This window comes from Alexandromys fortis, unplaced genomic scaffold (assembly GCF_014885135.2).
Source record: "Alexandromys fortis isolate MF-2015 unplaced genomic scaffold, M_Fortis_MF-2015_v1.1 scaffold_156, whole genome shotgun sequence".
NCBI lineage: Eukaryota > Metazoa > Chordata > Mammalia > Rodentia > Cricetidae > Alexandromys > Alexandromys fortis.
In genome coordinates, this window is record NW_026068028.1 from 3,991,367 (window position 1) to 4,005,428 (window position 14,062).

The following is a 14,062-nucleotide window of genomic DNA, read 5'->3' on the forward strand; positions in this document are numbered from 1 at the left end:
CTTACAGGCTAATTCTCGCACCTGGACTAGCCCATTTCTAATGATGTGTGTAAGCACCCCAAGGTGCGCTTACCGGGAAGAGTCTAGCCTACGTCCATCCTGGGGAGCTTCATGCGTCTGCCTCAGAGCACAGAGCTATTGCGTCTACCTGGGAGGGCTGAGCATGGCGTCTCTGCTCCAGAGCAGAGCTGTCGAGTCTCTCCGGAAGCAGAGCAGAGTCTGACCTCACTTCCTCTTCCGCCCAGCATCCTATTCTGTTTATTCCACCCACCTATGTTCTAAGCTATGAGGCCAAGCAGTTGGTTTATTTTAATTAACCAATTACCTTCCTCCATCAGATTCCTACTTATTTGAATGCTCAGACTAAATTACACATTAGAGGCTAGCAAGATGGGCCAGTGGTAAAAGTACCTGCCCCACAAACACAAGTTCTATCCACGAAAGCCACAAGTCAGATATGGTGGCTTGTATGTAGAAGCCAAGCATCCCTATAGTGAGAGGAAAGACAGAGAAGGGAGAACAACCCAAGGTCACGGGCCAGTGGCCTGGGGTACAAAGCAGTAGAAAGACCATGCCTCAACAAGATAGAAGGAGAAAACCAACTTCTAAAAGTTGCTCTGTGGCCTCTAACGCAGACACAGTGGAATTTACATACAGTCACACACGTAACACATATCACACATACCACATGAAATAAAACAAAAAATAGATGTGATAGGATACTAGATGGCAAATGAATAAAGATGTAAATTCATTATAAACAGAACTATTTAAAAGTCACTTTTCCAGAGCTGAAGAGATGACTTAACTATTAAGAACACTGGCTGACACTATGGAAATCAGTGTGGCTGTTCCTCAGGAAGTTGGGAATCAATCTAACTCTAAGTTCCAATGTACTACTCTTGGGCATATGCTCAAAGGATGTTTCATCCTATGGCAGAGACACTTGTTCAATCATGTTCATTGCTGTGCTCTTCATAAAAGCCATAAATTATAAACAACCTAGATGTCCCTCAACAGAAGAATGGATAAAGAAAATGCGGTATACTTGCAAAAGAGTATATTAGTCGGCAATTAAAAAAAAATGACATCATAAAATTTGCAGGTAAATGGATGGAACTAGAAAAAAAATCATCCTGAGTAAGGTATTCCAGACTCAGAAAGATAAATATGGAATGTATTCACTTATGTGTGAATATTAGCTGTGAAGTCAGTAATAATCAAGCTACAATCCATAGAATGACAGAGGGTATAGAGTAAGGGACTAGAGGGAACAGATAGATCTCATTAGGAAAGCGAAACAGTATTGATTTTTATGGATATATTGATGGGGGTTCTGGAATGGAAGATCAAGTGGGAATGGAAAGGGGAGAAGAGGATGAAGGAAGGAGTATGGGTAGAGACAGATAAAGTGAGGGACATTCGAAGGTTAGTATAGAAACCTAATACAGTAGAATCCTCATTCAGACATTACAAAGAGAGTGAGAGACTTTGAAACACTCAGCCCTAATGTCTCCACCAAATTCCCTCCCTTCACTTAAGTATTAAAATTAAAATAAATGTTATAGTTATTTTATATAGGATACATTTAGTATAGATAGATATTTGGAGAATGTGCACATACAATTTTTATTTCTGGATACACAATCTCATCATGTACCCTAGATGACCTGGAACTCACTATGTAAATCAGGCTGAAAGCTGCACAGGATTAAAGGTGGGTGCCACCGTGTCTGACCTCATACCTAAATTTTTTATGTGGCACATACCTACTTGAACAAATACGTCAGTTGAAAATGACAATACTGGACACCACCTTATTTTGATTATAAAAAAATGCACCTAACACAGAATTCAATGATTATACATAGTTACTTACCTCTTGAATCCATATAAATAGAAGACACTGGAATCACATCAGGAAAAAAACGAAGTTCATAAGACATGGTATCTTTGAAAACCACACCTACAAAGTTGCTTGACTTAGAAAGACTAGATGCTAGCATTTCTTTCTCATTTGCATATTCTTCAGTAATTATAACTGCAAGATATTAGAACAATGTAATTAGAACAATGTAATTAGAACAATTGCAACAGCTTACTATAATACAGCAGAGCCATTTTACAATTATATTTGATGAATAGAATATTTTATCAGTATTTTTTCTTAATTACTAATTTCTTAGAATATGAAGATAAGTGCAAAGAAAACAACGACACAAAATGACCAACAGTATTCGTGAGCTGTGACCTGATTACATAAACTATGTCATTACAATACATAATTTATGTCTATGGCAAAGTATAATATAAAACAACATTCAGAACGTTTCATCAGGACACATCATTTGAAAATTTCAATGTGTTGTAATATATTGTAATGCTGGCTAGTTTTTATATCATCCCCACTTTTAAATCTGCGTGGTTTTTGGTACTGAGATAAATGTAGGTCCTTGAACATGCCATCTATACTTTAATGTCTGTAAAATTTCAGACAGAAATGAAATTATAAAAATAATAATGCAGTTCAATTGCCTGTCTCAAAGTAAAATAACTCCTAATAATTAAAGTTTTACTTTTAAATATTTGTTCCTATGAAGAAAATTTTTCCAGGCATGTCAAGCCCTTTGACACTGTAATACAACATAATCACCTACGAGGTTCATGCTTCAGAATCATCCGACCAATTTACAAACAAAAAAAATCTAATGTTTTAAGTAATTTTATGTTGAATCACATCCATAGCTATCCCCTACCTCAACTACATGAAGCCCATGGACCCATAGCTGAGCATCACTACATGTGTGTTAGAAATTATGCTAAAATTCTGCAGTCTTCTTTGGACAAAAATCAACCTTTTTAATATCTAATATTGTTTATTCCTCTTTAGAAGCTAAATGGAGAAAACACGGTCACCATTCGATCCAATAAGTTAAACAATTTTTAGAAATATTTTCTCTCATTGTTTACAAAAGGTTAACTTCACTACAGAAGGGCCAGGATTTGTTGTAAAATAACCTAGGACTGGTACTTAGTTTCATTATCCATTGGCTGTGCAAGTTCACATTAGTGACGTAACTCTCCTAATTTTACTGTTCTCATACATGACACCTAGCTGATTAACTGGATTGCTGTAACTCTAGTTCCAAGGAATCTTTTTTTGTTTTGTTTTGTTTTATTTTTTATTTTATTTTATTTTTTTAGCTCCAAGGAATCTTAAGGGCTCTTCTGGCCTCCATGAATACCTGCACACACATGTACGTACACTCACACAAATACATACAACATATGCATAAATAAAATCAATCTTCTTTAAAAAGACTACAGTACCATCGGGAAGATGATCAGAAGATACTCTTTGCATGATGCTGCTTGTAATATTATCCACAGGAGTATATCCAAGAATAAGGTTAGAAAGGCTAGATTTGTCCATGGGGTTAAGTTCTATATCAGATACTTCTTCATATTTCTTGTTTGGATGCATCATGCTAATTAATATTAGCCAAAATAAAAAAAATAGAGGAAAAAGAATTTCCTACAATAAAAGAAACAGTTATTACAAAGTATAAGGATGGTGGCAAAAATTAAGATTTCTATGTAAATAACATAGGTAATACTAAGGAAATTAGCAAGGAAGTGTGGTCTTCACACAGCTAGAGAAGGTAAAAGCAACCCTATCCTAAAAGAATTACTATGGTGAGCATCCCACCAAACCCCAAAACATAGCTGATCCTTTTCAATTGAAAGGTTTTAATACTCAAGTTATAAAGTGACGTAAAGATAATGTTTACAAGTCTTAAGAGTCCTGATTTAATACCCAATATATTTACTCATAAAATCCTAAAGTAACCTGCAAACAAATCCTTACAAAGATTATCATTTAAAAAAATGAACTTGGAAAAAAGAAAAACAAGCAAATAAGTAAATGAAAAACTCTTTGGTATAAAACAGTACCTTATTAATAATACCTAAAATGCTACTAAAATTACATTTAACTAGTTTATGGCCTGCTTTCCTAGGCATGAGCTATCATTTTGTCTTGTTCCTTGTTCTGCTTGTTTCAGGAGATAGCCCATACTTGAAATTATTGCTAATTGGCCAGCTAGACTTCATTCTTTTACCAAAAGCATTCCATGCTGGGGTACAACTCTTGTGACATAATGTTAGTATTCTTTGGCAACTTAATTCAGAAACCATACAGTGGGAAGATGTGGAGTATAAAATTGTACAATACTGTTCCAAAAAGTTATCTGTGTTATCACTTCATCAATGGGGAGAAAATGCAAAATTACATGTTGATGGGAGACGTCAACTGAACTGAGTCATCACTGATACATTTAGGAGCATTAGGTCATTCTCTTTTTTTTTCTTGCTATTATAAACAATACAATATACTTTTATAAAGAGACTGAAATAATTAAATTATTAAAATGAATTCAGAAAAATTACCTTAAAATACAACACATCAAAGCAAAACAAACCATAAGAAGACAAAATAATGAGTATTTTTAACTTACCTGAACGCTACTTTTTTTAGTCCTGCATTTAATTAAGTAATTTTTCAGCAGAAGTGTTCTAGTCTGTCTCCAAACTCCCACATCCCTAATTGCAGTAGCCATGTTTTCTGGATCAGCTTATTAAAAGGAAAAACAAACAAAGCTTGAACTACATAGTAAAGCGCATGTGATCTTCAATGGTAACAACATTTCTTTTTCATTTCCCAGGCAAAATAAAGCTAAGCATACGGCAAGCTATCTCTCCTGCTTGTATGGAATGCAGAAAAGAGCAATCTGACAGCTCTACAAAGCACATAACAACATAACATTTTAGGAAAATACCAAATCTCAAGCAGCCCCAGACTAGCAGCGAGCTCACCATGCTTTCTCCTTTGGTGTCACTCAAACTGAGCACATGAGAACTGAGCACCAAGACAGAAAGGGCTTCAAAAGTTAACTTACAATTCTGACTTGAGGGAAAGTTAGTCTTAAAACTCAAGGAGATGTGGAATGTCAAGTTTGTTTTTACTCATCACGTTCTTTTCTGTGTCCCTACCCTGAAAAATCCCCTTGGTGGCAGTACCAGACCATAGTAACAAAAGCTCTGAGGAAGAGAAACTTTCCCTCCAAGAAGACTGGGCCAATCCACTGTGCTTTGTATATTACTGTCCTACCACTGGGTCCTGAGTACTAGTTACTGCTGCAAAAGTGAAGTGGCACAGTGACACTTTCTCACTAGAGGAACAACAGAGCAGCCAGAGAGAAAGAGAAAACAGAGAGATCAAATAAAAGGGGGAGTTCTGAAATTCACATGCAAAAATAAAGTTTTTATTGACTCTTAGATTAATTCCCAAACTAGGGTTATACGGATCTTATCCTATGGATGTTGATAAAGACTAGAGAAATCAAACTAGCACACACATTCACCACTACCCAGATCCAGACTAGTCACCAGGCAGCATTCACATGACAGATCCAAACTACAAACCTTCTGAAAACTCAACTGAAGATGCAAATATTTCAGAGAATGTGGGAAGAAACTTACAGTCAAAACCTAAAAACCTTCACAACCTGCTAAAACAAAGTATCAACATCTCCACAAGATTAAGAAAAAGTTCAATGTCTCAAACAACCACAGATTACATGGCAAATGGCCAATATATCCCACTGTCAAAATGACAGTATTGCATGAATTTCACCAGAAACAACAAAAGCAGCATCTGCCTTCAAACTGTCATGCCACTGACAGATCAAAGAGCCAAACAAGCCCAACCTAAGAAGGAAACAAAAGATGTATAAAAGGTTATTTATGGAGTGGTAGGTGACTCTCAGTGCACCAGAGTCACCATCCCCACCTAAATTCTTATTTTACAGCTATAATTTTGTACAGCAGAATTGTGAAGATGGACACTATAAAGAAATCCTACGCTAGCTCAGAATTATGTATAAGAAAGGGTTATTTATTTAGGGATAGACTCACAGATCACAGTCCTCTGCACCAATAGGGAACAGCAGCTGAATCCAGAAGCCAGAAGAGAGAGGCTTTACCTTGGCATTTATAAGAGACCACGCCCAAGTGGGCTGGTATCTTGAAGGCTACTGGCTGAAGAAGCTCCCACAGCACCTTCCCCTTTTGTTTAAATAAGAGAGTTCCAAACCCAATACAAAACTATGTACATTAGGAACAGATATCAAGTATAAAATTAGAATTACAACCAGCATAAACAATATTAAGCAAGGAGCATATGCTTAATGTTTTAATAATTCTGTTCTAAGGAGTCTAAGTTGGTATTGGAAATGGCTTGGCTAGATCATAAGAGGATGGTAACCACAACTATCTAATCTTCAACCACAGTGAAGGCCTGAGAAGAGAGATAATTACTTGAGTAGGAAGAAAGTGTTATCAAGCAGCTTCCAAAATGTGCAGTAGATGATAGAGACAACTGGCTACCCAAGCAATTACCCAAAGTCTCATTTGCAATGTGGAAGCAACCAGAAATACGCTTAAGCTATCGGCCAAACAGTATTGCAAATGATATAGTTTCTGAATGATTATTTTGGGATCTGGGCAACCAGGAATGAACAAGTGGTCTCACACCAACAGAACTAATTTCAAATAACAACTGGACTAAGAATCAATGCTAAAGTGGCAAAATCAAACCAGGAATTAAAGCCTACATAACAGAAGACAAAGATAAAACCGGACTCTGAGAAAGTTACATGTTTGCATGTTCTCTATCCTTGCTCTTACTGTAGTTTGCTGGTCTCAGAAAACTCTTAGACCATAGGAAGGAATGTTCTATCTAGTGTCAGTCTGGCACAAAGAACAGCAAACAGTGTTGAAACATAGAAGTAGGTCTGGCTAAGATCTGAGGACTAAAGTTCCTACACATGAATTTTGGAATTATCTGACAAAAACTTCCAAGTAGCTAGCCATCTGGGAGTCACAGAGAAATACATGTGAAACCAGGAAGGAGTCCCTCCCTGATGGCTGGCTCTCCAGTGGGATAACTGACAATCAAATCACTCATCTACAGATCCTGCATGCAGCACTAACAACTAGCTGAACAAGGGGTTCTACAGTGTAACTGGTGCAGAGTGGCAAGCAAGCCTGTTCAGAAGCAACCTATCACTCTCTAATGGACCTGAAATCCAAGCCACGGGAGGCAGTTTACACCTGATACTATAAACCCATCAAAAGTCCATGCCTAGGGAAATCACCAGCCCCAGTGGGAAAACCAGTATTGTTGTTTTGCTAAAAGGACATGATGTGCATCTTAAACTGCCTTCTAAATCACTATGCTTATGCCTGTTAAACCAGTGCAGCTATCAGCATTGGGGAGAGAGGGGTGACACACCTCCCTGAGGAACCATAAACAGCTAATTGAGGCTTACATATTCTTCAGTGGTGTGGCCATTAAGCCCCCATTCACTCACCCATATGCATACAAGCAACTTTAATTAATCTAAATAAAAGTTTTTTGTTTCCGTTAAAAAAGAAAAAAAAAACTAAGAGGGGGTCTTAGTTGTTTGATGGACACAAGGAACAGGGAACTAAGAGAAGATGATAGGCAGAATGTGATTAAAGTAGATCATATCTAGTTTTGCAACAGTGAATGATAAAAATTAAAAAAAAAAGGCCTTGTTAAACCTTCCAAAGCAATTGGTGCCGCCTTGTTTTCTATAAACTACCTAATGAAGGCCACTGACGTGAGTCCTCTCCAAAGCAAGGACAGTCTGCTCCGAGTTCTGATTGCCTCCACTTCAGATAAAAAGGCAAGCAACCTTTTATAAGCAGTTTGTCTTCTCCTGAATGGATTTTTATTATTAAAAGTTAACTTAAATGAGCATCCGTTTTATGTGCAGAGAAAAAGGATTAGACTAGAACTTTTTAATTAACAATGAAATTACAACTTTTGTTTTTCACTTTGTAACTGATCTATAATTACCTACACATGAAAAAATAACATACTGTAGAACTATTTAAAGGAATTGGAAATAGCAAAATAAAAGTAATCAAGAGTGCATTGATAATCATATCTAGGCCAAAGAAAAGAAATAGAAAAAGAAAAAGCACAGTCGTTCAAAGGTAATTTGTTGTAAAACAAACAGAAATATCAACCAACTCAACATGAATATTCCCAAGTTTTCTGCCAAAAGACAACTTAGTAAATAAAATTATCAAACAGAATGTTTAGCATTCTATTTTTTAGATACCAAATTCTCCACATATTTTTACTTTGAACTGTTGCCTTAATTCAAATTTGAGTCCCTTATTGAAGTTCACAAACCTAATTATCCACTTCTCACCTTGGGAGAACTTTGTAAAACACACTAAATCCAGGCTGGGTATGAAGGATCATGTATTTAACCCCAACAGAGGCAAGTGAGTCTCTGTGATTTGGAAGTCAGTCTCATCTACACAGTGAGTTCAAGTTCAGTCAGGGCTGCATAAAGAGACCATATATGTCTTTTAAAAATAGTAACAAATAAACAAAATAAAACCCCTAAATCCTACCTCCTAACCATGACCCCAACAACTACAACACCATTTCCATTTCTTCCACTATAACTACCCCTTGAGCTGCACTTATTACATTTCCCTCCGGCAGTATAGAATTTTTGTTTGTGTGTTTGTTGTTTTCATTTTTTTCAAAACAAGGTTTCTCTGTGTAGCCTTAGCTATCCTGAAACTCACTTTAAGTACCAGGCTGGCCTCAAACTAAGAGATCCTCCTGCCTCTGCCTCCCAAGTCATGAGAAGTGAATTTACCTTAAATACAACATTTATGAAAATAACACTCTCTGCTATTAAGTTTTCACCTAACGGAAAATTCTTATTATGCTCAAACTTGGTTTTTCTTCCTTGGGGCACATGCTCTATTATCTTCCCATAATTATTTCTTAAAACCAAAAGCATCTTAACCAACACAACAGAGGCACCCAAATCAACAAATACAACAATTACTAAGATGGTATGGTGGTTATGAATGTGACCTCTGTAATCAAGTCAATTAGCATAAATCCTGCCTCTGCCATTTCACAGTTATGAGATCTCAGACAAGTTATTTAACTTTTTGTCTCTATTTGTATTTTGTAAAACAATTACAATACCTACTTGGCATTCTTAAAATAACTAAATGAAATGGTGTATGTAAAAACTGAAACCCTGGTACAAGGCAAGTAATTAATTATAAATGTTGGTCACAACTGTATATAAAAGTAGTAGAACTAATAGTCACAAAGGAATAATAAAGAATACCACATTCATGGAAAAACAGCAGGGTGATTAAAGAAATTAGCAGAATCAGAACCTCTATAGTGTCAATAGCTTCTAAAGACAAATTGGTCCACTAGAAGTGAGGCTGAATCATGAGAACCTACCAGAATGGATGACGATAAAGAACAGGAGAAAACAATAAAGAAGTATAAAATGTTACATATGAAAACTGATGAATCAGTATGACTGGTCATAGTTAGATATTTTTATTGAAACCAGGTCTAATTGTGTGTAAAATATTACATTTCAATATTTTTGAGCTTCTATCCATCCAAGTAGTAAAACTTGGCTAGATATACTAGTGACAACTGTAAAAGAAAATCTGAATGTCTACTAATTTTTCTTTTCTAACATGTAAGTCATTGACTTAAAAATAAAGTATTACACAAACCAAATACCAGAAAGTCCATTAAAAATTAGGAAACTTTATTTACTGTGTATATGTGTGTGTGTGTGTGTGTGTTTTGGGAGTTGGTCATCTCCTTCCACCATGTGAGTCTTGTGGCGTATTTGTAGACTGTGTGAAGAGCATTGCTATAATTATTGTGATAAAAAGCTGAACGGCCAACACCTAGGCAGGAGGTATAGGCGTGATTTCCAGGGAGAGAAGGGATGACAAGAATCTAGTGCATATGCAACACCAGGAGACACAGAAACAGGAATTGCAAGACGAAAGAGAGATAATGCCACGTGATAAAATGCAGATGAATATAATGGGTTAGTTTAAGTTATAAGAGCTAGTTAGGAGTAAGTCTAAGCTATAGGTCAAGCATTCATCATTAATCATCATGTCCGTGTCATTATTTGGAAGCTGGCGGGTAGGACAGAAAGAGTGGTAACGTTTGGTTTGGAGGAATGAACTCAAGATTTTCAGGCATGGTGGCAAACGCAGTCCCCCCACTAGGCCATCTCACCGAGTCTCCGCTGTTTAGTAACGGAAAAATTTGAAAGTTACAGATACTTTTTGAATGTAAGAGAATCCTATTATTTTACTAACTGCCTCTTTAAAAAATGTGCTTTTGTTAAGAGACTCTTCATTTAAAAAAAAATCTCTAATTGACCTAATGTTACCATTACCTTCTCTCAAGCGTTTTAACTAGTAATGCATGAAGTATTTTGGAATAAATGGTACCATTTAATCTTGTAAGAGGCAAAATCACCCTGAAATTAAAATGTGTTATGTAGAGCCCATTTTTTTTAATTCATGTTTACTTCTATGATGTATGAAGTAAGATTATATCTTATAAAGAAACTGAGCAACCTTTATATTCAGAGCTATTTACTGGTAAGATGGGGTCAGTGACCTTCTTAGCATGTTTGAAAGACACTTGGGAAAGCTCTCAGCTGAAAATATGTTCTGAATTTCCAAAAGATAACTGTTTGAGGTCGTTTGCAGCCAACTCAAGCCAGCTAACTGCCACTGTTGTATTCTCCCACTTTACTAAGTACCTATCACTACAATTAGCTAGAATACTGCATTTCCATTTTATGTCCTAACTTTGAGCCCGACCACGAGACTCTTAATTTTAAAGTCTTCTACTTGCTTTTCTGACAACACCAATGGTAATACCAAAATTATCTTAATACAAATTCCTTCATCAGACCTTTTTCTGAGAGTCCTTACAGATAAAGGGTCTGCAGATGGAAGAGGTAGTGGTGTCTAAGCCCACCCACACTTTGCTCTGCACAATCTAAGAGTTCACAATGTGTGAGGGGTTTGGAGAGTGGCAAAATGTAGCCCTGGATGGCCATTACCTCTTGAGATCCACCTGCCTGGCATGTAGCCAAATTTCTTAACAGCTTGAGGAGACAAACCAAACATTAATAACTCGTGATGGGCCAAAACATGAACTTCAAATTTCAGGGCCTATACATGAAGTTTGATCGGAATATACCCATGCTGTTTTGTATATGCAATGTGCATAGACTGCTTTGTGCAATGAGGGCAGACTGAAGCTGAGCCAGATTCTATTCAGTCAACTCCCTTACACTTTATCCAAAAAGACTGACAATTCCTTCAATCAGCTACAGGAGACAAGAGCAAGTGGGAAAAGTGGGTCACGTTTCTAACTTTTTCTCAAGAATTCCTGCTCAAACAGACTTCAGGTAAGTAAAATGGCACGTGATGCTCTCATCTCAGTTGAGGGAAAGACTTTGGGAAGGGGCCCAAATGGAATTTCTAAGCAGAGAAAAACTGTGGGAAAGCTGGATTTCCAAACGACTTGACTTGCGTACAACAAAGAGCAGGGAGTGGAGGCAGAACGCAAACTGAAATGGGACAGAGTATGGGTGTACACCCTAGTGATCAGTATAAAGACTGAAACTGAAAACAGATTGCGAAACACCTTTTCTGCAAAACCAAACACTACTTTTGTGCGCAGCCCAGAAGCACGTCTATCCCCTTCTGGACCTTTACACCAAGGGGGCATGCTTCCACTGCCGGCCAATCCCACTTTACAAGCCCGTTCACCCTCCCAGTCCTCAGACCTCCGACAACCCCATCTCCAGCATCACTTTCCAACTGTGATCTGGATTCCTGCTTCAGAGAGAAAACAGAAGCAGTCGAAAGTAATCTTTCCAGTATCCCCTCCACTTACCCACACCTGCGCCTGTCATCTGCACGTTGTAAACAATGAGCCATTACAGCCTAGACAAGACTCCGTTTTCCCTAGCACTTTAAACCATGAAAGCTTAAATGCAATCTGGATTTAGCTAGATTTTAAAGTTAAGATTTAATTTTTTTTAAAGAGCTATTAAGCTATCCAACAAAGCACTGAAAGAAAATCCTGCCCAGCTATACTACTGGCTTCTCAGTGGACAAAATAAACCTTTAAATTTTAATAGGAGATCAATCATAAATGCTCTCTTCATTGATCTTTGACAATTTACTGAAAGTGGTGACAAAATAAAATACTAATGCCAATAAAGCTTAATCAATTTGATGACAGCATGTCTTGCTGCAGAAGACGATGCAATGGAACCCATATGGCAAGTTCGCTAATACCTTGGCTTATATATACTATTAATTCTGTATAAAAGTTTAAAGTTGGCACTTTAAACTATCGCCAATCTAATTCAAACACTAATAAAGACTACAATTTTTATTATTATGAAATGCTTTTATTATAATTACTTTTTCAATTAAACTCAACGGCAGGCACTAAAAATTATATTTATCTTTGTACTCTAGAAACAAAATTATTATCTGGAACGTAAGAGACATTAAATGTAAAGTATTAATAAATTTATACTAAATTTAAGATTTCCCTATGTTTAATATCATTTGAGGTTTTGCATTTTCAAGAACACATCCGATTAAACGACCTACATTTAAAGACCAATGTCTCTTAAGTATGATTTCAGGGTACATACCCACAAAGTGTTCTAATAGTGTTCCCATCTTTTGAGTCTTCTCTGAAAATACATAACAATGCTCTCTGGACAAACAAATTATATATATTATATATTATAAATAAAACAAATAAAATATATTGGGTAGAGCGCCAGGAGTCCAGCATGCCTGCGGTAGAATCTCAGCGCTTCATTTTTTTTTTCCTCCCCAGCTGGGACCTTAACGAAGTTATTTAACCTCTTGAAGACCCATTTCCCACATCTACTCAACTAGAGGATCATCTCCAACCTCAGAGCAGTATCAGATGAAGTAATGCTGACCCTGGCCCTGAGCCAGAATGCAATCTCGTCTCGGGGGCCCTGGACTGTCCTCGGCAGAAACTAGACGCGCCTGCCTTGCATGTCTGCCCTCAGACTGGATTCTTTTACAACGTAAAGCCAAGCCTAGGGGAGCTGGGGCGAACCCCTCCACTCTGATCGCCTCCGAGCTACTGCATCCATCCATCGGCTCGCTTTTTCTTCCTCCCTGAACCAGATCCGTAATCTTCGGTATGTTTGGGGAAATCTGATAGGTAGAGCCCCCAGAACCATGTCACGAGCTCTGCGGGTTTTCCTCTCACCCCAAAGTCCTCTCTGGTCACACGAGACCCGCCAGCCAATCTGCACCCCAAGCGGAACGAGGCTTCTTAGCCCTCAGGAGGGAAAACAACTCCGGTTTGGTTAAGGATTTCTTGTCTGCCTGACTGCCTGCCTGCCAGCTTGTTTTCCTTCTGTCTCTGAGCATAGAAGCGCTCCGTGTCGCCGACCCGATGGCCCGAGGTCCCGCTCCGCGCCCGCCACCCGCCAGCATCCCAGGCGGACCAGCATCCTTCGACCCTCGGCGACCCGCCCGCCACACCCTCTCCTCGGCCCCCCGCTGCTCGGCCGTCCCCGCCGTCCCCCGCCACCCCGTCACCTCTCTCTCCGTAGACGCGACTGGCCGGGCCGCAGGCCTCGAGCGCCGGGGGCCCTCGGCGTCCCCTCACCCCGGCGTCGCAGCCGCAGCGCCGTCAGGCCCACGCCGAGCTCTTCCCTGCGGAGACCGGCGGGGTGACGGAGCTCAGAAATTCAGGGGAGAGAGGCGGGGCCGCGGGAGCGAGCGAGAGGGCGAGCGCGTGCCCGCCGCCAGGCCACGCCCCCTGCCCGCCTCGGAACGCACCTGCGGGGCCGCGCGAGCGTAACGCGTGCGCGCGTGCTCCTGGGACTCAAGATGGGAGCGCGCTTGGGGGGGGGCGGAGCTACGGTTGGGCGGGGCTCTGAGGCTTCGGCGCTGCTGGCAGAAGTCAAGGAGCGAGGCCGGGCCTGCCGACTGAAGTTCAGGGGTCTGCAGAGGTTTGCTGCACTCGCTGTGGAGGCCGCAGAGGTTGGAGGCGCCTCCTGGAGGACGGCCTTGGTCC

The 14,062-nt window shown here is 39.1% G+C and overlaps 1 protein-coding gene across 1 annotated transcript in view; it reads right to left on the reverse strand.

The window, feature by feature from the left end:
* Abca5 (ATP binding cassette subfamily A member 5) overlaps positions 1 to 13,782 on the reverse strand; it is a 63,781-nt gene extending 49,999 nt beyond the window's left edge. The window contains exons 1-5 of the mRNA XM_050164286.1: positions 13,582 to 13,782; positions 4,518 to 4,633; positions 3,331 to 3,535; positions 1,880 to 2,041; positions 412 to 488 (exon numbers count right to left, since the gene is read on the reverse strand). Of these exons, the coding sequence (XP_050020243.1) occupies positions 412 to 488; positions 1,880 to 2,041; positions 3,331 to 3,535; positions 4,518 to 4,619 (546 nt within the window). The 5' untranslated portion in view covers positions 4,620 to 4,633; positions 13,582 to 13,782. The remainder of the gene's footprint in view (positions 1 to 411; positions 489 to 1,879; positions 2,042 to 3,330; positions 3,536 to 4,517; positions 4,634 to 13,581) is intronic.
* Between the last annotated feature and the right edge of the window lie 280 nt (positions 13,783 to 14,062).